The sequence below is a fragment of the Heliangelus exortis genome, chromosome 11 (genome assembly GCF_036169615.1).
Source record: "Heliangelus exortis chromosome 11, bHelExo1.hap1, whole genome shotgun sequence".
Classification (NCBI taxonomy): domain Eukaryota; kingdom Metazoa; phylum Chordata; class Aves; order Apodiformes; family Trochilidae; genus Heliangelus; species Heliangelus exortis.
In genome coordinates, this window is record NC_092432.1 from 14,868,366 (window position 1) to 14,892,264 (window position 23,899).

The following is a 23,899-nucleotide window of genomic DNA, read 5'->3' on the forward strand; positions in this document are numbered from 1 at the left end:
GTATCTGTATTAGCATATATCTGTTGTCTTACTGTCTTAAGCAGGGAACATGATGCAAGATTAACTAATTAAGCAGTCTTATGTCACCTATTAACTCTGTCTTTTCTTTCTTTTTCTCCATTTCTCACCTTTCATTTCATTGTACTACCTTGCATTTCCCCTTTTTTTGTTTACATTAAAATGCCACCTTCTCCCTTTTTTATTATAATACACGACTTTTTACCCATCAATTCCCTAGACACTTCCGAGGTTGATTTGTTTGTTATTAATGCTCCATACACTCCAGTGCCAGATCCATCTCCCATGATGCCACCGGTGGGAGTTCAGGCTTCCATTTTGAGTCACGACACCATACGGATCACTTGGGCAGACAACTCTCTGCCAAAGAACCAGAAGATCACAGACGCTCGCTACTACACGGTTCGCTGGAAAACCAATATTCCTGCAAATACCAAGTACAAGGTATCAAAGTTTCGACACCACTAACACAACCACCTTGTTTGAGAAGAAGTTTCATGTTCAAGTCAGGGTCAAGTAAGAGCTGCTCGCTCAAATCCTCTCTTCAGAGATTCTTCTAGATTTGGTGGAAGGATTAGTTTTTGTGGACTCTTGTATATGTGTGTGAAAAGAGATTCAGACGGGGTGTTTCGTGTGAGTGAATGGAAGAGCTGATGCAAGGAAGGAAAGCAAACACTTTGAGAATCATGTTCTACTGTGGAGCCATGGGCACGGTGACAATTTTATCCTTTCTACTTCAGCCTAACACAATTATTTTGTATCATAGAGGTGGGCTTACCTTCAGAGAAGCCAATAATGCATTTGGAAGGTATGTGTTAGTAACACTTTGCTCCAGTTAGCAGAAGAACCTAAGTTTGTGGGGTGAGTCATGCAGGGAAAATACTCCCCAGGACCGTTTTAAGTTTCCATTTTTAATTCCGTTGGTAATGAACCTTTCCTTTGGGAACCAGGTGGTGCAAAATACATTACAATTATTTTATGATATCGTTTCCTATCTTGATTTGCATCTACTTTCTTGATTTGGAGATGAAAATAAATTTTTTTAGTTGGTTGGTTGGATTTTTTTAATTTGGAGAATTATCTGGAGACCTCAAAAATGCTGACAGAAAATTACACATCTGAAATGAGACTCAAAGGAAATGATTGTTAAAATGCCGTACTAGTAGAGCTCACTTTACAACCCTGCAGAGCAATCTTATTAGAAACTGAAGGTTTTTTTATTGAAATGAGAAGATGCCTGTATGTGTGTTCTTCCTCTAAAGGCCAGTCATTTGTGAACACACACTCTCAGTCACATGCAGAGGATGTCTCAGGAGTGATTTGTATAATGGTGCAGTTTCATTAGCTAAATGATTCAGAAAAAAACACCTCCAATGGTAAAGGAAATGCTCCCACCATCCTCAGTGACAGTGGCCAGTGGTCAAGAAGTTTTATTGTGAACCGAACAGAATATGTAATGATGAAATATAGTTTAAAAGTGCATGTTGTAAAAAGCATTTGCCTGAAAGGACATGGGTTTGAGAACATTTGCTTTAATCATTTTTAACCCAGGATGTTTGGAGAACTCACATCCTGCTTTTCTTTCTTTGCTTCAGTCATAAATTCTTTATTACTCTGTTGGACAATAACAATTAAGAAACACAAAACCTCCTTTCAGCAATGCTGCATTTCAGGCAGTTTTTTGGTAACTTTCTTAAGTATGAGCTAGTATATTGCTTGTCATGGCTATCTCTTGCAGCTTTGTTATTCAGTGTTTTGACGCTGTTCACCCAGTTGCATCAGAGTTTCTTGTTTCTGGAGCCTTGTGTAAATAGTAACCCAAGTAGTAACCTAGTAATAGTAAATAGTAGCCTAGTAACCAAAGCTACATCTGTTCAACACAGTGGTGTTTCATCCATTCTTCTGTCAGTATATTGGATTGGTGATGCAGTCCATTCATATTTTTTACCTGTTTTATGCTGCCATTTGCAAACTGTTTCATAAAGAGCAGGCTGCATGCTTTAAGTACAAGTTAAAGAGGTTCCACATTAAGGAGCCTCATTTTCCTGAGTTTGTACAGGAGTTGTGTCAGCCTAGAGCATATGAGTGGAGGAACAGATCTGATAGTTCCTGAAGCTAAAATACTCCCCTGTGCTTTGTACCATGTAGTTTCACTAATGAGGACCAGAGAGTGGTTTCCAAAGAACTTTTGTTGGTGGAGCAGAGTTGTCCTATTCGCAGCCTACCTGTGATCTATAAGTGTGCTCTCAAGCATAAGCTGAAATAGGAAATCTTAACTTAAATGTTTGAGGACTGTATAAAAAGAAATTAAATTTACAGGGTAATATTCATGAAGTTTATTTCTACTAGGCGAGCAGGTTTAGTACTGTGGGGTATGTTGGGATCTTAGATGTAGCCAGTGGTTTTAAAAAAATGAAGAAAGCAGAGAAGTCTAACGCTCCAGTTTAGCCTTTTGTGTGTCATTTGCATTCAATATGATGTGCAGTGAAACTAAAAGATAGCAAGTTTCAGAGCCATAGATGAAAAATACAATTTTGAACATGTAAAAAAGAACTCCAGCTGCCACATGTGCCTGATACTAGAAGCTAAGAAGTATGATCAACAGGTTTGAATGCTCAAATACTGTTGGAATTCCCATAGATACTCAAGAGAGGAAGAAATGGTGTGGTGTAATGTAAGGTGCTAGAAAAAGATTTCCTTTGGACTCGTTAAGTTTTTGTTCTGACCAAAGGTGTTTGCAGCTTCTACTGCAGCATCAGCTGTTTCCTATCGTTCCTGAGCCGCTCTGCAAAGAGCCAGGAGAAAACGTGTCTTGGCACTTGGAGAGCTGATGGAAATCTCTTCTGAGCACATGGCTTCATGTTCTGCTAGGTAGGGTTGCTCAGGCAGGCCTTGTCACTGAACTTCTGTGAGGACTGTCCTGCCCTCAGTTCAATATTGCAGCTATTCAGCCACAGCCACCTGTACTTGGAAACTACACTGTTATGTAGCAAGTAAAGGTTTAGAGGTAATGGAGGATTTCATTCTAATGATTTTTCATGATATCTTTCTTGTCTGCATGACCCTGCGTTGTCTTAACTGGCAAAACCAGCTACCTGTGAACAAATGCTCTCTGCTAAGTATCATCTGGCTAACAGTTTCTTGAACTGTCACTTAATGTAACAAAAAAGCTTTCATTGACACCTGAGAAAGAAGAGTTTTCTGTGTAGAATTTGCACTATAGTACTCGTGGAGTCTTCAGGAAATGTGAATATCCACAGATAGCCTTTTTCTTGAGAAAGATGTTTTCTGAATGCAGTAGTTGTTGGCACAGTTGTATATAATCTTGCATATCTTTTGTATAAAATTTTGAAACAGCTCTTTAATTCTTTTTTTAGATGACTGTAGATCAAGAAATATACTTCTATGTAGGTGTATTTTTTTTCTATAGTCTTCAGATACTTTATATTTAAGTCATGTATAACAAATATCAGATATTTTAACCTAAAGGTTAAAAATTCTACCTGTGTCTGAGTTCCACATCACACTATAAACCACATGGAGTTTCATTGTGTGATCCTAGACAACCCTTTTTTTTTTCCTAAAAAATCCCTACCTGTTAATAAAGCTTCATTACTCTCAAGTCTCTCAGCACCTGCATTTTCAGTGGATTTTTTTAAAGTATGTTAAATATTTACTGAAAATTCTGACAGGAATTTGTGAGACAGACTCAGATTTCAAGAAGGACTGTTATTGTTAGCTGTGCTTCATTGTGTTCCCTAGCCAAATCAGTTAATGAAACACTGTAAATTAAACCCCCCAAGCAGATAGTGATTTAGCTTGCTGCATAACAAGTGTGCCTTGGACCTTGTATTGCTTTTTAAAAAATTGTTATTATTTATAATTGACTGCTATTATGCCTCTAGCTACTAAATGCTCTTCCTGATTGCAGAAAGAATTTCTTGTTTAGGATAAAACAACTGCACATTAATACTTGATTAGTGCATTTGCATGACAAAGCAAGAATGCTACAGAATTAATAACCACAGTTATGGAAATATAGTGATGCTAAAATGTTTTAACCATTTACCTGAGACGAGGGGGCTTGAGAGCTGGTGATGAGAAGCTTTCAGTTCAAAAGTTAGTGATGTTTTGTTTTTCTTTCAGACTGCAAACGCGACCACGTTGAGCTATTTAGTGACTGGATTAAAACCAAACACCTTGTATGAGTTCTCCGTGATGGTGACTAAAGGTCGAAGATCAAGTACTTGGAGTATGACAGCACATGGAACAACTTTTGAATTAGGTACTCTTCCGAGTCATTCCGAAAGAAAGGCCAGCATTCCTGATAAGATGAATAAAGTCAGGTCTGCCAGAGCTCTGGAGGAGGGAGAGCATGTATTTAGAATAATTATGCTGATGAATCCATGCTGGGGGCTTCTTTTTGTTACAGTTTTGTTGGAAATCGTGATTAAAAAATCAACAACGTAATTCAAAATTCAAAGGAGTGATTGCATGCAAAAGAATTTCCATCAAATTACAGGGAAATAATGAATAATGTACTACACTTCATGAACAGGAGAGAGTAAACAAGTGCATGCTTGAAACATTTCAGAAATGGCGTGTAAATAGCGAATACAAAGAAAATACTTTAGTGAAGAATAATTAAAATTTGCTATAATTATGATTAGAATTATAGACTGAGGAAGTGTGTGAGGCAAATGAAATTAAAAAGCCTCCTAGTAGAAATGGAGACATCAAGATCAGCCCAAAGTTCTTGTTCTTCAGTAGCCCTCAGTGCTATAGAAATGATACGCTCACGAAGTCCTGGACGGAAAAGGGTTTGTAGCCTATGGAAAGAACTTGGACCCACCAAGTCACTGCAAGGTCCAGGAATTCTCTGTCCCTACCTGTCCCTCATTTGCTCTTCTTATCCTGCAGTGTTATATTACTTGCTCGTCAGTTAATGCTGAAGAAAAAACACAGGATACTGGGTTCAGTGTTGGGCCATGAAGCAGTAATCTCTTGGCTACTACTCCTTGATTATTTTTTTTCTCTGAAGTTTACTGTAGGACCTTGACTCCTGCTTACATGTGTACGTTTCTGTTGAGCATGTTTTTAAGTGTTTGGGATCCACAGTTGCAAGTAACTTTTGACCTTGTGATGTCCCTGTTATTCTGCACAGGGATAACAAGGAGCCCATCTCAGGGATGGATAGATTAATTTCTAATAAAGCTAACATAAAGCTCTTCAAAGGCAGAAGGCATTATGTAAGCAATAAATGTTACTATTATAGTATTAAATATTCAAGGTAGGTTTACTTGCCTAAAACTTCACCTAATTAGACATCTCATGTTTTTCATAACATGGCATTGCGATCTGTGGCTGGTTTATGCTCCTTTGGAGACATTGGCTCTGTGCATTTGAAAGCCATTTAGCTAAGCCACAGCTGGATATTTTAGTTTACAGCAAGAAGGGTCTCAGATTTCAGCCTTTTGCTGGAGCAACTTGGGCCATTTTCTGAATTTCATCCAGGAGGTGGCTGATAGGAGAAGGAAGTTCTCCTTTCTTTCTCTCAGTCTTACTCTAGGGCAAGCCAAGGAAAAATGTTGGACAACTGTCTTCAGCAAATATTTCTGGATTTCAAATGCTTCGGTGGTGCCAATTTTCTTGCAAATTACAAATAATTCTTCAGTGAAGTAAATCAGCAGTTATGGATTATGTTTCTAAATTTCTGGTGGATTTACTTTGCTGATTCAGATTTCAGTGGCAAACTGGCATTTCTAGGTCTTGGTCCCATAACAAACCTGAAATGTGGAGGTATTTCATATGCCTATTTATATAACATGAATTTAATGCACAAGTTCATGTGGTTTTTGTGATGACAAAAGAAATCCAAGTTAGAAGTCATTGACCCAAAATGTTACAGTTGTACAAAGGTGCCACGTTTTGAAGAGTCATTGACTTGCTCAGTCATGAATCACAGCGTCTGCTGACTGAAATGCTTTGGAAAGAGGTAGCTCCTCATGGAAAGGAGATGCTGTATACCAGATGACATTTGCCAGCTGCATGGAGTAAATCAGTAAAGCCACTACACTAGGATGGTAGATTTATTGATTGAATGTTTAAGAGTTTTCATTGTTGTACTGGTATTTTTCCATGGTGAAACAAATAAAATGGGAAGGTGCTGCGGTTTCTGTCCAGTGAAATTGGGTAACCTGTTTGTGACAGTTTGGTTTTTGTTTGCTTGCAGTTCCTACCTCTCCTCCGAAAGATGTGACAGTGGTGAGCAAAGAGGGAAAGCCTCGGACAATAATTGTTAACTGGCAGCCTCCATCCGAAGCCAATGGCAAAATTACAGGTGCAGTTTGCATGAGCAATAATGGCAGATAAAAGATGCCTGACTAACAGCAGAATATAATCTGCATAGCCACGTGAACACATACTATGCTTAATTTAGCCTGGAGCTAGCCAAGGGGGTCTATATCTTTGTCAGTCGTTTTATTAGCTCAGATTAATTATTTACTTTCGTACCTGGTAAAAATAGAGTAACTGCAGTGTGAAATTGGAGCCTAAACAGCAATATAATTGAAAGTTTAAGTATCTCAATAACCTTTGGCTTCATCAGGTTGTGCTATTCGAATAGCATTTCTCCAGAAATACATCTAATGATGCATCTGACCCATCAGTATTTTATTAAGAAGACTCCATCCCAGTGCTCTTTGTCATCTTTGTGTCATCTTTGTGTCACAGAACAGACCTAAAGTCAGTTTATTAGTCCCCTGACATGGTCATTAAGAGTAAACTGTTATTTGCCTTTGTAACTGCATCTCTTTCATGTAGGATAAATCGTTTTACAGAAAACAGTAATTACTGCTGCCTTCCTGTAATTTCTGTTTGGATTCACGTTTCTAAACGTTATAATTCACTTAAATATTCCTTTTTTACCCCAGGCTTTAAGCTTAAGGCAGATTTTACTTGTGTATAGTGTGCAGCATACGATTTTGCTTTTGTTCTCAGAATTAGCTATGGTGCAGAATGAAGGCTTTGAAACCTGTCAGCAGCTGGCATCTGCTGAGGCAGGACTCCCACTCTGGTTCTAGGGAGACTAAAATGAATTAGATCTCTTGGAAGAGGCAAAATACTGAAGACTCTTAACCTTTGGGAATTAAAACAAACTTCTAAGTGAGGTGTAAGAAAGGGTTGTGCAACATGCTGCTGGGTACCAGGTGTCTTATCAGTGGAGCTGTACAGGTGCAGCTCTAACAGGCAGGGCTTACTCTGCACCACCACACCTGGCTGAGCCTTTTGTACAGCTCTCCATGCCTCTAGCTGTCCATGTGTTCTGTAGGTACATTTTTGTATTAGCTATAAAGCCAATTCTGCATTATTATCAACATGTTTCTTCTGTATGAGCATTTGACTGGAGAAACAAGAGCCTTTAACTTAACTGCAGGTGAAGGATTTGGTTTCTAGCAATCAGTGAGGATCATTCAGTCAGATGGGAAATGTAAGATAAAAACATCCCCAGCTTATGTAGGCTCCTAAAAGATAAACCTGTCATCTAATGTCAAGTGCATAGATGAGAAAGGGAAGACAGTGCACAAAGATGATCAGCATTTCCTTGTGCTCTGTGATTAACAAAATTATCATGCATTCAATTTTCCAGGTTAAAAAAAAAATCTACTTGCAATGTCTATACTGTGAAGAACATGATGTGTTCATGCATGTTGAGTTTAAACATATAGTATTTGTTAGGTTTTGCATAAGCAGCAGTTCACATCTAAAAAATGAAAATAATAATAAAACCCCATTAGATTTAATTCTTCAGGGGAATGAGGTAGGTTTCTGGGCAGCGTGGGCTGAGTGCCCTCTGGTGGGGACAGCCTCTGGCAGCCGGAGAAGCAGAGCATTTATTACTCATTAACTCAGCTCAGTTCCCATTCTGTGCATTAAGTAGTGCTCTAGAAACCAAGTGGTGATGTAATTCCATGCACTGAATAGCACGGCAGCGGAATACTTGGCTTTTCAGCCCTGATCTCCTTTTAATGTGGGTAGGTGTGAAATACAGAACTGTGGTACTCTGGATTCCAGGTGCTTGTACACTTTGTGATTGATGACTACTCAGTACAGTCACCAGTTAATGCAGTAGACTTGTGTCTTGTCTGTCACTATATTTATTTTTAATGAACATTTATATGCATATATGTATTGCCCCTTCTTAAACAAGTTACTGATCTATTGTTTTGTGACCTGTACAAGTAGCAAATTATCAAGTCCAGCCCTCAGTAGTTAACCATTGCACCAAGGGAGGAAATGAAGCATGACAAAACTACAACTGCTGTTTCAAGCATCACCCTCCATGCTGTGCTGGTTACTGTAAATTGTGGGAATCTGATGTACCAGCAATATTTGCAATTGCTTGGAAGAAGATGAAGTCACTCTTGGAGAGGGCCTCCCTTTCCTTATTGAAACCCCAGGCTGGTGGTCTGTGGGACAAGAGGAGCAGCAGGTTGTGCATAGAGCATCTGATGAGCCCTGTATTGCTACAAGTATTTATTTTATGCTGAAGCTCTGTGTTTCTTATTTGGTAAATGTTATAAAGCTTTAACTCTGTGTTGGTTTGTATGCGCAGTATATTTAATAATCTTATTTTACATTATTTGGTCTATCAACAGGGAAAGATGGAAACGAGGAATTTCTCCATATTCAATGAACAGTGTTCAAAATAATTCTGATATTTTTAAGGGCTTTTGTCTCAGCATATGCTTTTGAACAGTTTAGAATTTAGGGCTGTCTAATATTTGAATGTGTTCTTAGTTTGGAAAAAGTAAGAACAAACCTTCAGAAAACTCATAATCAATAAGCTGTACAAATACCAATGAAAGTTAATAGAACGTTTTCTGTGAGATCTTACAACTGTCCTATACTTTTATGTATAAAGTTCTTTTGCTTTTTTGCACTGGCTAGGATACATCATCTACTACAGTACGGATGTGAATGCTGAAATCCATGATTGGGTTATTGAACCTGTCGTGGGAAACAGACTGACCCATCAGATCCAAGAGCTGACCCTCGATACACCGTATTATTTCAAAATTCAGGCCCGCAACTCTAAGGGCATGGGGCCTATGTCTGAGGCAGTTCAGTTCAGAACCCCAAAAGGTAAAGTATCACATATGTCTAAATATCTTCTTCCTTGTTTTCTGAATGCCACCCCTATAGTGATAAGATACCAGTGGCATGATTTTTATATTTAAATTGGAAAAGACAGAGAGATGATGGAGGTTTCTACTGGATGTTTCTTGAGTGTAGTTTGTATATATACAAATGTTCCTCAGCTTTTTGATTAATTGTGTAGTTTCAGATATACTGATAGACACTTTGGTCATATAGTTATTAATGTTGAGGGCCCATGTCCTAAATGTGCCTTTTAGAAATGGAGTTTTTAGTTGCTTTAAGATTCTAGGTCTTGTGTGTCACATCAGCTTATGATGAAGTAGTAGAAAGCAGAAGCTGGGAGCCAGAACGCAGCTGCTCAGAAGTGAGCTGAATGATAAAACAGGAAAGAGTGGGACACAACAAGTTCTTAAATCAAGAATAGCTTGGTGATAGGTAACCAGTGAAATTGTGCAGATGCATGGCAGCTTGGAAAAAGGTGCTCAAATGAGAGGAGAAAAATCAAAACTTATGAGTAGATTTTCTAACAGTACTTTTTCCATATGAGTACTGGTGGTTTGAAATTTGAGCTCTAGCTGGGCAACTTATGCATGTAAAATTTCAAATTTTCTTACTCCTTCAAGCCTTGTGATCTTTCTCTTATTTTTTCCTTTCTTGTGCTTGTCCCACTAGCTGAATCCTCAGATAAAATGCCTAATGATCAAGGTAAATGAATAGCCATGCTTTCTCTTTTATTCCATCCATCATACATTTTGGTTTTTCTGTCCATGTGCAAAATGAAACAAGTATTTACTTCTCTAACTGTAAATTAGCAAGTTCCTGTCTGCTTTTACTAGTGGAAGAACTGGAAATCTGTTTGTGGTGTATGTGTGTGTTGGGAGTATGAAGTGATCTCTGTAGTCGGATGTCACATGAAAGGACAAGCAGATTGTGCCAGAGCTGAATCACTCAGTCAAAATGAATTTGAATTAAGTGGTGCTCCAGCCAGCCTCTGACCATTGAAGCAAGATCGCAGTACACAGAGGTGGAAGATCAGTTATCTAATTAGCACGAGTGCTGTTTTGTGAGCTCTACATCTATAATTATTTTCCTAATAAAGGAAAGTATGTCTGGTTTAGAAAACTCCTTTGCAAGAGAGATTCTCTTTCTCAGCTGAGACTCCAGGCTCTCCTGAAGAGCAGAGCATTAGCTACTGCAAACCCCAAGGTTGTAAAATGCTAGCTTGCAAAATGGTAGCTTTGAGTTCACTACATTGAATTATAAGGTGAATGTCCCGGGGCTGTCTTTGCTTTCTTCCAAATAACCTACAAGCCCCCCAAAAAAGGGAGGAATTAGTCTAAAGGGGTGAGTTTAAAAGGACGTTAGCAAGCAGCTTAGACATATGATTAATTACATCCTAAAGGATGAGGTGGTTTGGGGGCTTTTTTACTTTCTTTTCAACTTGTTACTTACATGCTTTTACTTCCTGTGTACCAAATAATGCTGATACTGGACATGTAAGGAGAAAATTCATAACCAGACTGGTGTAACAGAGGTGGTGGGTGAGATTCAGGCTTGTCTGTGGGGAAGCAGGTGCTCACATTGTTGGTGCTCAATTGCAACTGAAAGGGATTAGGAGAATATTAGAAGGTTTTATTTCAAAGTTACTGTTTTCTTTTCTGCACTATTCTAATCTCATTTCAGTAGATAACTAAGAATCTTATTCATCATTATCGTTCTGGAGTAATATATTCTTCTAGTAAGAATTTTGTTAGTATTTATCTAATTAGATAATTTATATAATTTGTAACTCATTAGAACCCTACCCAAGAGAGTTTTTTTCAAAATTCCAAGAAAAAAAGAGATTATAAATCATGGCAGTAGGTTAAATATAGGAAAGGAGAAGACAAGCTGAAGAGCAGAAAGGTCTGGCCTTAGTGGCTCTTTCTGTTTTTTCTCTCCCCTACTTTGTTGTTTTTCTTCTATATTAAGCACACCATATTGTTCTTCCACACATTTCTCTATCACAGCTCTGGTATTTGGAGAGGTCAGTGGCTGTTGCTGCCAAGCTTCAAGGAGTTGCACTGACCTAGTGCAAAAGCAAAGGTTAAGAAATCTAATCCTATTAAAACTATCAGAAAGTAACAGAAAGTTAAAATGTGTTTTGTATCTTCACATACCTGATGGATAACATGGACACAGACAAGCTAAAAAAAAACCCCAAAACCCAATTTTGATTAAATGTTAAACTTTTCCTTAATGCAGAAGTAAATGGAAAACCTCTGTACCAAACTGACATAATATTTTAACCCCTAGGTATGATTTCTATATACTGTCACATACACGCACTCACGTGGGGGGAGGGTTTTAGGAGGTGCAGTTGGTTGTGTGAGTATCTTCATTGTTCCAGGGAGTGCAGACCCTGGGATAAAACCTATGGACTCTGTGTGTTCCCCCCCTATGTACCTCAAGGTCTGTGTAGGTGACTTTGTGTATCTTATTATCTACTCCATTATTTTATGTCATCTGGTAGCTTCAGTAGCAATTATTTTAATTTTCTTTCACAGGGTTGTTAAGGATATTGAATCACACTTGGCCAAGCACAAGGTCTTTGCAGCACTCATTAGAAATACCCCTTGTGAATAATGATTCTGCAATTATAATTCTTATTCTTATCAGTTAATTAGTTGATAATCTTGTTAATTTGTGCTACATTGCTTTTTTATTATGCTGTTTTTAACAAAGCACTGTACAGTACTCAGTAAAGTGTTCTCAGTAAAGTGTTTTATGGAACTCTAAATATAGTATGTGTGCATAATTACCAACTGAATTTATAATTGACAGATAGTTTGTTTGAAAATACTGTTCTCAATAAAACAGAAAGGTGTGCATAAAGGATTCTACTATTTCCTATCACCTTTTCCATGATCTTGCCTATGTTAAGACACCAGCAGCAGCATTAAAAATGCACAGAGTGTCTATTTGTCCTTTTCAAATATTATCATTTTTTTTCATTCCCCCTTCCTCCTGCAACTTCCCTGGTGCTCCAACATGCCTTCATCTAGGTTTTTTTCAGTGCAAGTTATCTGGTCATACAGATGTAAATATATTAAAAATAAACTGTTTAAAATTCTGTGAAATTATTTCATTGCTGCTGCAAAATTACTGATGTAGTACTTCAAAAAGCAAACGTTTTCACTCTATGCAGTGTGCTGTCTAGACTGGCAGGTGAAATACATCTTTTTCATTCTGGATTTGTCCTGCAATATGTCTGTTCTGTTTACTTAATGTATATCTACCTGTATACATGTTACATTCCTGTTTACTGTCCTTCCTGGGGCTTAATCATTATTCTTGCTGGTACCTTCTCATTTTTTCCAGTTGTTCTTTTTTCACAGTGACTTATTTACAGACTGACTTTAGGTTTACAATTTCCATTTGTTACACATCCTTGAACATTCACTGCTTCTTGATTAGAGAGGATTTGTAACTGAGAAAACCCTTCTGTTGTAGGTGAAACTGCTGTATTTGCAGATGATGGTTTTTTTGTTTTGGCTTTTTGTGCCTAACAAATGTGTGAAGTGTTATGGGTTCCATTAAGAAGAGGAAAGTTGTTCTTTGCATCTTGCTGGATGTTTCCCCTACTACAGTATTTTTGTCATCTGTGGTAAATTTGCTTCCTTGTGTTTTCATGAAAACAGAGAAGCGCAAGAGACAGGAATTTGTATATTTTTATCTGCAGGAAGCATTCTGCTAACTCAGGAGAGATCTTAACATGAGAGGTCAACTTGTGTCTTCATGAGTCTTGTGGCAACAGCAAGGAATCTAAATTAGGCCTGAATGATGCACAGGAAACTACTTTACTACTTTACTACTTTAAAGTAAAAGAGGATGCATTTCAGCTGTGAGGTCAGCTCGTGCATTTAGCTCTGAGGAGCCCACTAGCAGGAGGGAAGGTTCTGGAGGGGCTGTGCAGTTTGCCTCAGTTTGTAATAACTGATGGACAAATAAGTTTATGTCCACTGTCATCCTATAAACATAATGGTTTGAACCAAATTGATTTGTTATCTCAGGTTTCCTTGAAATGTGATAGTTACTGTGATTTGTGGCAAAGGTGAAAAGATGAGAAAAGAATGAGAAGTTAAAAGTGAGTTTTTTATGGTTAGGCAGGGACTTAATGCTACATTTACTGTGGTTTTGATCTTTCATTTATTTCCAGACTTCCACACTTTAATTAGGTATTAAGAAACCTGTGTAATTACTGTTTTCAAGATTATTAACTGTCAAGTGTGGCAAAGCCTCAATATATACTGGTTTACTACTGCAAGTAATTTTAATTATATTTTTTTTTAATGAATACTAGTAGAAGCTTCTAAGCTTACTTGGGAAAATAGTAACACAAGAAACTAATTATTAAATACCTCTTTTGAAGAAGGTTCTTCTTGGAGAAACAGAGTTGCTGTATGAAGCCAAATCCTTTTTTTAAGGGTGAGAAAAGGAGGGGTAAAAATTTGCTCACAGTAGTTCAGAGGCATTCTGGAAGAGCTACTTTAGAATTGCTGAAGTGTGTGTTTATATGTACACATGTGCAGATAAGAGTATAAAATGACCACATCTACAATCTTTTCAGCTTCAGGATCTGCAGGGAAAGGAGGTCGCCCGGTGGACATAGGACCAGATTACAAACCACCACTTGGTGGTGAGTGTTGTTGTAAAGCTTTTCAATTTAAATGCAGTATCTTTTGGCATGTCACTGAGCAATGCTATATCCTACTGGCTACATATGTGCCAGTAACTTTTCCTGTTTATGATGATAGTTGTTCCCACTCCAGAAATTGTATCACACTTGTGTCATAGTGTTCTTGCCTGCTGTGTGGGGTATATGGAAAAAAAACATCATTGCATGCTTTTCCATTTCAGTTTTGATAAGCAGATCTTGTTTCTGGTTTAGTTTTAAATGGTTGGTGTAGTGCACAAGTGTAAAATTAATTCAGTAAGAACATGTTAAGAAGGAAAAAAATAATTTTAACTCTTTCTCCTTATTATCACTGTGCATTGTGGAAGCCTTGCCCGAAGGTAACACTAATTAGTATCACATAAAATACGTTTCTTTCAGAGCAAAGGGACAACTGATACCAGTTCATATGATTATTTGGTCCAAGGGGATACCTGTAGTGCTGTAGTTTTAGCAGGGTCCCAGGTTAACTCTCCATAGACTCTAAACTATTGTGGTTTTTTTATTATAAATATTTGAGTAAGGTGAATGTAAATTTTTATACAGTTTGGTGGAAACTGATGTATATACCATCTTGAATATTTAATAATTGTGCAGAAACACAGTTGTCAAACGACAAAAAAAAAAAAACAACCAGCAAGCACTTTGCTTGAAATCCCAACAAACAAAGCATCTTTCTCATTCAGCTGATCTGTACAAGTCCAGGAGTCTTTGATGAGCACTGCTTGCATTTGATGCAGATCTTTTCTCAAGAGTGAATAACCCCTTTCTCTTAACTCATACTCTTCCAGGTAGTAACAGTCCACATGGAAGTCCCACTTCTCCTTTGGACAGCAACATGCTCCTTGTGATCATAGTGTCTGTGGGAGTGATCACCATTGTGATAGTGGTGATAGTTGCTGTCTTCTGCACTCGGCGTACAACTTCTCACCAAAAAAAGTAAGATGTTGGGGTGGCACTTTGCCCTGGTTTACTTTTCTTACTTAATTCTAATATTTAATCTTTTATTTATGGTGCTCTAGAGTTTATTACTTTTAAGTCTTGTACACTGTGGAATTTCTATTTTAGACAACAGATTAGTCATGCAGTTTGAATTCTTGTGTTCAGAGGGCAGCATGTGGCAATACAGCTAAGTTAGCATGTGTGTGGCAGTGATGATGATGTTCGGCTTTCCCTAATCCATGCTGCAGAATTTACAAACTATCAAGAGTTTACAAGTGAACTGAGGCAACACTTTCACGTATACCCACACTGGTCCCTCTCTCAGGAGAAATAATTGTTTGAAGTACTGGGATTATCTAGCACTTCTTTTTTTTATCCTCATCTCAGTGTGTTTGTGGTACTCGCAGCATTTTCTGGTGTCTGTCTTGCTGGATTTTTACGTGGTGATCTGCAAGCTGACATCTCTCATTTTGAACCAGCATCAGAGACAGAATTAATTTGGGCAGAGCAGCATGCCAGCCTGGCAGTTCCGCTTCTAGGCTTGAGCTGATACCTCTGTTCAGAGCTGTGTGAGTTCAACAGGCAGATTCTTACTTCTGTTCTTAGCAGGTACTTCACTGCGTGGAGCAGGTTTACAATCTGGGCATGAAAATATGCAATTCTTAGATAGGTCACTGGTGTGGAAGCTGAACCTGGTACTGGAGTCCTTAGAAAAGTGCTCCAAAATCCTAAATATGGGTGTGCATCTGATCTCTAGCCTCATTTAGAGCATCTGAATTAAGACTACAGCAGCCATGCCTCCATTTATAGGCTTCTGAAGGCTTCTGCATGGTCTTTGAAAGAAGTGAACACACCTGAAAGCCTTTTTTTGGGTTTGAGAAGACTCTCTTATACAAAACAGAATTTTTAAAAAGTAATTAAAAGCCAGGCTTAGAATATAATCTCCCCTTGTTTTGCTAGATCTGAACCAACCTGCCAAAATGAAAGCTCTTCAGGAGAGGAGAGCAAAGATATACAAGTGATTATCTAGCAGCAGGGGATGTGCTTGGGAGAGAGCAAGAGTCATGGGTCTGTGCCCAAGAGACATATTTTATTTTCAAAGAACAGAAATATTCCTGTGAAATCTTGCCTTTGTTTTCCCAGTTTCTAAATGCCACCTCTCTTAACACGCAGCAACCCCCAACCAGTGAATAACCTTCTGATGTGTTTCACTTGTGCTGCAGTGATTAACACAGGGTGCTGGCAGCACAACTGACTGCCTGTCAACTACATGAGAGGTTCTGTCCACTGCTATTTTCACTATTTTATTTAGTCATGTCTCAGCTATTTCTAGAAGTCTGCAACCCAGAAGGCACACCTTCCTCCATCCTTGCCAGTGCCCAGAGTAAGGAGTGTGTGTGGAGGGCACTGCTGGAGCTCTACAGTTTGCTTTTCCATAATTCCATCATGCCCAATGTCTGCCTTTGCTGCTGAGCAGCAATGAAAAGCACGTTAGTTAGATCTGTCTAACCTGAGAATTGGTAAAATGCACATTCGTGTCACTACTCTTTAGAGATAACCATCCTGTTGGGATAATTGGCTGTTTTGCACACTCCTGCTTCAGCTGTTTTTTGAGGTTGTTTGTTAGCCCTGGAGTATGGCACAGCATGATGTCTGCACACTTCATGTTTAGAATATTCTCTAAATAACCGTGAGCACTGGCAACTTAATTTCTGTTAATGAAAGCTTAGACTGTAGAGCATAGTTCTGCAGCATGCGTTAGCATTTGAGACAAATTTCATGGCATCAGAGTTGTGGAATATGCTTTGAGATGCCAGATGTGCTTGTATGTAAAATTGAAAGCTTCCTGCCCAGTGGGAAGCTTTTGCTCAGGTGGATACAAGAACTGAAGGAAATCTCACTCAAAATTTGCCTTTTTCAACAAGTGAATGGAACCCCACATCTAATAATATTAAATTTCTTTTCCTTCTCAAGGAAACGAGCTGCCTGCAAATCAGTGAATGGCTCCCATAAGTACAAAGGAAACTCCAAAGATGTCAAGCCTCCTGACCTCTGGATACATCATGAAAGACTGGAGCTAAAGCCCATTGATAAATCTCCTGATCCCAATCCAATCATGACAGATACTCCAATCCCTCGCAACTCCCAAGACATCACGCCGGTTGATAATTCCATGGACAGCAATATCCATCAAAGGCGGAATTCCTACAGAGGTGAGCTGTCAAGGAATACTTTGGCTATGACCAAAATGAAATACATTTCACTCTAGCTGACTCTTCTCATTTTCCAAGTAGTGAATAGGTTTTGTGCCTATCTTATAAGATTCTTAAAAATATGCATCACATGTTTTAGTGAAAAAATGAAGTGACCAGGAGCTAAATCATTCATTTCCCTTGGTAAATACTGATTTCTAATCAGATTATCTCACAGGTGTTTCATATAAAACTGTTAAGACATGTGCATGACATGTTTTGAGCAGTCAAACACAAAATCACAGGCTTTGGTGCTACTGCTCAATGCTGGAGGTGTGGGTGAGTTTTCTCTTGGTGGCTGATTTAACGTGTTAATCCAGCACATCTCACCCATATACATGACTTTGTACTGCCAGAGCTTTGTGTTTGCCTTACAGCTTAAAGAGTTTCTTCAGTGCCAAATAATCTTCACCCTGACTGTCCTCTTCTCCAACTTGTAGTGAAGGATAAAAGAGCTGGGTTTATCAGTTGTGTGTCACAGAACTGCTTTCAGACAGGACAGCCCAGAAATAATGAGAGGAATGAAATAATCTTGTATCTTATTATAGAAACCTTAATGTAATGGTAAATAACCTTTAGGTTTTTTCCTTTAGGGCATGAGTCAGAGGATAGCATGTCAACACTGGCAGGAAGAAGGGGGATGAGGCCCAAGATGATGATGATGCCTTTTGATTCTCAACCACCTCAGCGTAAGTCAACAGCTTACCTACCAGCTGGCTTGAAATGGGGAACACCCAACCAAACCATCTTGAGACTTTATGCACATGCACACACACTCATGTACTGCCTTCCCACTTACTTTTCCTGAGCAGTTCTGTCCTACCTGCAGTGGTACCAGCTCTGAGGCAGCATCCTGAGTCCCTTAGTGCAAAGGCAGTGGTAGATCAAGTTACAATGAAAAACTGAATACCTGTGATTGAGCCAGCAGGAGGTGTGCTGCAAAATGGGGACACATCAGGGATATCACTGAATGACTATCTGAGCTTGTATGTCCCACCAGCTCTCAGCCACTCCTGCTGTTTCATGTGGGTACCAGTGATATAGCCAGGAGCAATCTGAAGACCATGAAGAAAGATTACAGAGCCCTGGGAGGTAGCACTGAAGGACTTGGGAGTGCAGGCAGTCTTTTCATTGATCCTTCTGGTCAAAGAGAAGGGGGCTTGAAAGGGCATATCCTATTGGGAAAATCAATAAATGGTTGTGGGAGTGGTGCCACCATCAGAGCTTTGGCTTCCTAGGCCATGGGACTCATTTCAAGAAAGCTGGTTTCCTACGGGCTGATGGGGTACATTTTTCAGAGGAAGGGGGGGAGCATCTTTGGCAATAGGCTTGCCAATGCAGTAAAAAGGGCTTAAACTAGAGTTACTGGGTGGGGGGGATTCTCATTCCACCCCACTGCCACCACTTTGAGACCAGTGCCAGTAACGGATGCCCTGGGCCTGGAGAAGAATCATGCTCATGCCTGGAAGTGTTCAAGGCCAGACTGGATGGGGCTTGGAGCAGCCTGGTCTAGTGAGAGTGTCCCTGCCCATACAGAGGGGTTGGGTTGGAACTGGGTGATTTTAAGGTCCCTTCCAACCAAAACCATTCCATGATTCTGTGAAAAGTAGGGAAGAGTTAGGAATGAGTTCAGTAGTCTCTCTGTCTCAGTCTCCAGCAGTGGCAACTGCAGGTGCTTTTTAGGGAGAGTGTGTATGCCTGGTTTAATGATGTCCATTCCCTTTGTACTCTGCCAATATCCAACTGTTACATAGGAATTACAGAGAGCTGGTAAATGTCTGTCAGACACTGTTGGTTGTCAGAGCCTTTCTAGCCTCCTCTCATGATGCAGCTACTCAGTCCTCTTCCTCCCTGTAGTTGCCATTCTCAAAAGTCTTCTCTAAACGTATTACATGCTTCCTGAGATGCAAAGAGGCCAGAGCTGCATATAGCAACAACCAAGGTCTTCCAGAGCAGGAAAGAGTGTCCTCTGCGTTGTTTTCAATACCTTCCTTGCTGAATGAGGTACTACATTCTGTAAGCTTTTTTCTTTTTTTTTTTTTTTTTTTTTTTTTTTTTTTTTTTAAATCAGGAATTTGTCAACCGTTTCTCAAAAAAACTCTCTGCTGAGCTCTAACTGCCAGCTCTGAGGGCAGCATCATATAGGTACTCTTTGGAGTATTTTCCCCCAAATATATTACAGCTATAATAGCTTATTTAGTTATGCTGCAGTTTAGCTGCTGTCTTTCTGCCTGCTCCATCCGTCTCAAGAGATCGTTATGGAGTGCCTTGACATCAAAATAGGATTTGACTGTGCCAAAGATATTTTAAGAATTAAGCAATATATTTCTAGTTCTTGAATGATGTCTCTGAGGTGGAAAGGGACTTGGATAGACCTCCAGACAACTTCACTGAAATCCTTACTTGAGGACAAAGGTTAAAAACCACGAAATTTACCATGCAGTGTCAGAACTGCAGGGCAGAATCACACAGGGCTCATCTGCTCTGAGCTTTATGTTTCTACAAGCTCTTGTGTTTTATGGAAGGATCTCAGGCTAGTTGATGATGTCTCAGCTTCCTAACTGGTTATTTTAATCATGTGGAGTGGGTCCTTGGTTTTTGTGGCTTCTGCATGCTCTGCCAAGTGTCCTGATGGCCCAATTAGCTCTGATTTTTTGACTGTTCATTTTACAGTCTTTTAACAAGAGTAATATCATTTCTTCTTGGTTTTAAAGTAAGTAGTCTGATGCTCCTTGTTTTCAGTTTCACACATATGAGGAGGGAGCAGAGAATGTGGTTTTTATGCTCTTCATCTTCACTTTAATTAGTTTCTTGCAAGTTTGTGTGCTGTTAGATAGAGGTGTCTGACAAGGGACATTGCAGCTATTGGATTCTGATGATTTCCTGTCCCATGCCTGGTGGTAGTACACAATAAATCCAGTCTTGTGTGACCCTGTAATAAATTCACACTGCAGTAAGTTTTACCTTGCATTCTCCTTAGTGTTTTTTGGTTGGTTTTTTGTGAGTGGGATGCAGCACCAGATACCTGTAGCATAAGATAAACACACAGAGGAGCCCATGCTGAGCTGTGCCAAGCTCTCCACAGAAAGTGTAGCAAGGTACCTGTTGTACTGTGTTACTTAGTGAGAAAGATAGTCAGCAACTTACCTGCTCAGTCCAATGGAAGAAGAAGAGATGTGTAATTGACAGAAGTGATCCAGTGGTGGTACACATTTTACGGGAGCTAGTTCTGCCTTTTGATGGTATTGAAGCTGATGTGATAATGCTGGCAGATACAGCTGTGGATATGATTTTCCCTTGCAGCACTAAACCCAGCTGTGACATCCCTGCTGGTCCTGCTGGGTTTGCTTGAAAGGCCTGTCTGTGTTTCCCCTCTCTTTAGACATTGTGTTGCACAGAAAGAACGAAACAGGCACAGAGACTGTGCTGGGTGGTTGTGTCAGGTTAACACACAGCTCTGAATGTCAGGAAGGCTGCATATAGTCTTTTGGTGCCTTAGGGCTTTGAGATTCTTTTTGTGACTCTGAGGGCTTCCAGCTGCATGTTTTTATTTTATAGTAAGTGGGAACATTAATGCAATGTTTGTAGATACGTTTCTTTGCAGAAAGGTAGACAGAAAACTGATAGTGGTATGTGAGGCCCTTTCTCAGCAAGCAACACAGAAGGCAGGACCTTTTATTTAATGTGTTTAAGACTGTGCCTGCAGATACCTTCCTGTGGCTTCCTCCCAGCACTGTACCATTCAAAGCTATTAACATCTTAAATACTTATTTAGGATAATTTAGTATCTTTGCTTTTGGTGTAAATTGTAGAATGATGTGTACCTAGTTATTTCCTTCTTAAACAACCTGAGAACAAAGATTCTGGAAGGATATTGGGAAACATAGGGCTCTTTCTTTAAGACACCACATTTCTTTGTATCCATTTCTTCATCTGTACTTTTCCTTGAAATTAAACAGTGTATCATGATCTTTCTTAAGTCTTGGTGGTACAGTGTGTGTCTTTTTGGTCTGTAATTTAGGGCTGGTAACCCAGCAAATTATAAGCAAAACCCAGTAGTTTAAGGGGGATGTCTTAGTGGCAGGATAAAATTCTGGGGGACATGGCTTTTCACTGGATCAGCATCACTTGCTCAATACATTCTGCTCTGGGTGGTGTTTGAGAACTACTATGATTTTGTGTTCTTCTCCCCATCTCTGAACTTTTGGGAAGCATCTTGAAAGGTATAGTGTATGTGCATAATGTTTTATTGTGGTTGCAAAAACATACAGGCAGTCTTTTGTACCAACATGTGTTGTGCTTGATAATGATGGAAATGGTTGCTGAAACACAGGTGTACACCAGTGGGTTCTACAAACAGAAGTAGATGTAGTCTTCATGCCTGCATAATGTAATGTCTTAAAAATCTATATGCCTCCTCCCTTGCTGACATGTGAGGGAACTCTTGGTGTCTCTGATGACCATTGTCGCTGCTGGATTTCTAATCTCCAAGCTTCTGTGGGTTATTCCTCCATTTGGCAGCTCCCTGCAAGACAAAGTGACATTTTAGTTGCTTGAAGCTCTTAGCAAGATCTTGACTTCTCACATCCCCTTAAGAGCTATCTCACAGGACTTAAATGTGGAACCTACCGATTAATTACTATTAGAGTTTAGTTACTCTTGCCCTTAGCGTTTTGTTGGCATAACTCAATGGGAGAGAGAAATTGTTTATTACCAATAGCTGAAAACAGACATCTATCTTGCCTCCATTAGCTGATTCACACATCAAGTCCTGCTGACAAGCTGTTTCCCAGGAAATTAGGAAGTCAGAGGGGTCAGATTTATTTAGTCAGCCACTCAGTTCAAACCACGTGTGTCAGTGTGAGAAGACTTCAGTGAACTCACCATTATAATGATGGATTTGTGCAGTGTGTTCTTCCTAGAGAGTAACTTTCGAAGGCAGCACATCTGGAGAATTTCCAGAAGAGGTTCGAAAGAAAATAACCAACCACAATGTGGTGGTTTGTTCTTTTTTTTCTTTATGGTGCTAGTGTTAGCATTTCCCTCATGTTTTCTGTGTTTAAATGCTTTCTTCTGGATAATTTTAAGCAACTCAGTATGTTCCTCTGATATAAGATCTAAATTCTGCGTGTGTTTTTCCTCCCAGCTGGTGACTAGTGAGACTTTGTTTTGCTGTTACCACAAAGGAGTGAGGGCAACAGATGATTTACATTAAGTATAAAATTGATGTCTTGCAAACAGCAAAAAAACCTCCAAGCAAGATTTTAAAAAAAGGAGAAAAAAAAAAAAAAAAAAAAGATGTGGGGAGGAGTTGCTGAAGGGTGGGTGGAATAGAAAAAGAGGCTTTGGGTTTAAGTGTATCAGAGCAGAGCTTTATTAGGTCTGCACCAAGGGAATGAATGGAGCCTTGCCTGTTCTGTCCTACTCTTATCTTTTGTCTTGCATTATTTAATTAACAAAAGATGCCGCATTTGGTTGCAGTGTTAAGAAATTTGGTGACAGCCAGAAGTTATTCTGGAATTTGAGCCCATATGTCTCCTGTGTTAGGTCTGACATCTATAGCACAGTGTGAAATACATGGAAGTTCTAAAGGGAGCTGAAATTGATTTTTCTGAAGTGTAACTGAAAGTGCTTGAAAGATGCAGTCAAGAGAGTTGCACTTTTTGCACAGAAAAATAAAGAGCTCTGCCTCTTCTGGGGGTGTTGTGTTTGGGCTTGGAGGGAACTAAAGTGCTGGTGAGGAGTCTGAAAATTCAAACTCATCATCATGATGTCATTGTCAGTCTGCTGAGTGGTTGGCTCACCTGACTGGTGGCTCTGTGGGAGAAGGGAGGGGTATGGTGCATTTCAGTGCATGTGCATACTTGTATGTTAAGTGTTTTTCTGTCTTATATTCATTCACAGCTGTGATTAGTGCTCATCCCATCCATTCACTCGATAACCCTCACCATCATTTCCACTCCGGCAGCCTCGCTTCTCCAACTCGCAGCTATCTCCATCACCAGGTCAACCCATGGCCGATTGGCACACCCATGTCCCATTCAGACAGGGCCAATTCCACAGGTGAGATATAAATGATCTGGTAGATTTTGCTTCTAATGGAACAGTAAGGGAAACATGGAAATCAGAGCCTGAAACTTGGTCAGTCTCCATGAGAGGCAGAGCAATATTAAATGCAGACAAAATCCTCAATTGAGAAAATATTCAGTTGAGAAAACTCAATATAGAATTTTCTGTAAACAGTTTATTGTGTAGATCAGATGTTGATCCCTGAGATACATAGTTATATCCTTGAAAAAAGAGGCTTGGTGTTTTATATACAACTTCCAAGTAGAAAGATTCCTTTTTCTAAAGCCTTCATCTCTGGAGTCTGAAATTAAACCTAATTTGAGCTATTTAATGGGACATTTTTTTTCCTAATTAATTGTCTTTAAAACCAAAAGAGGACAAAAGTCCAGACTTCACTACTGACAGATCAAATTAGTTAATCTTTCTGAAGCACACAGAAAATTGTGGAGCTTTTATGAAGCATTTATAGGTTTGAAGCACAGTGTTCTGCAGTATCTTTTGCAATGTCTCCAGCGTTCTGACAAATTCTGAAATAACAGTATTGCTAAATTGCACATAGGTAACATCTTGAGATGAACTGAATTCTGAGCTTCTCTAGTTTAGGGCCTACCTTTTAAATAAGGTGCCACACCCAGAAAGCAATTCACAAGGCAGACAGTACATTGGAGGCAGAGGTTTATCCTGCTGAAGTGACAGCTCTCACAATCCAGATCTTTTCTGAATGTGGTCCAAATAAGATCACAAT

The 23,899-nt window shown here is 39.3% G+C and overlaps 1 protein-coding gene across 11 annotated transcripts in view; it reads left to right on the forward strand.

The window, feature by feature from the left end:
* NEO1 (neogenin 1) overlaps window positions 1-23,899 on the forward strand; it is a 191,438-nt gene that overhangs the window by 162,352 nt on the left and 5,187 nt on the right. For 4 of the 11 annotated variants that reach the window (XM_071754849.1, XM_071754845.1, XM_071754848.1 and 1 more), the window contains 10 exons: window positions 239-462; window positions 4,165-4,303; window positions 6,251-6,358; window positions 8,968-9,162; window positions 9,850-9,882; window positions 13,787-13,855; window positions 14,683-14,830; window positions 16,808-17,046; window positions 17,679-17,774; window positions 22,990-23,148. In XM_071754849.1, the coding sequence (XP_071610950.1) occupies window positions 239-462; window positions 4,165-4,303; window positions 6,251-6,358; window positions 8,968-9,162; window positions 9,850-9,882; window positions 13,787-13,855; window positions 14,683-14,830; window positions 16,808-17,046; window positions 17,679-17,774; window positions 22,990-23,148 (1,410 nt within the window). The remainder of the gene's footprint in view (window positions 1-238; window positions 463-4,164; window positions 4,304-6,250; window positions 6,359-8,967; window positions 9,163-9,849; window positions 9,883-13,786; window positions 13,856-14,682; window positions 14,831-16,807; window positions 17,047-17,678; window positions 17,775-22,989; window positions 23,149-23,899) is intronic. The other 7 variants (XM_071754847.1, XM_071754853.1, XM_071754854.1 and 4 more) reach the window with 4 other exon arrangements.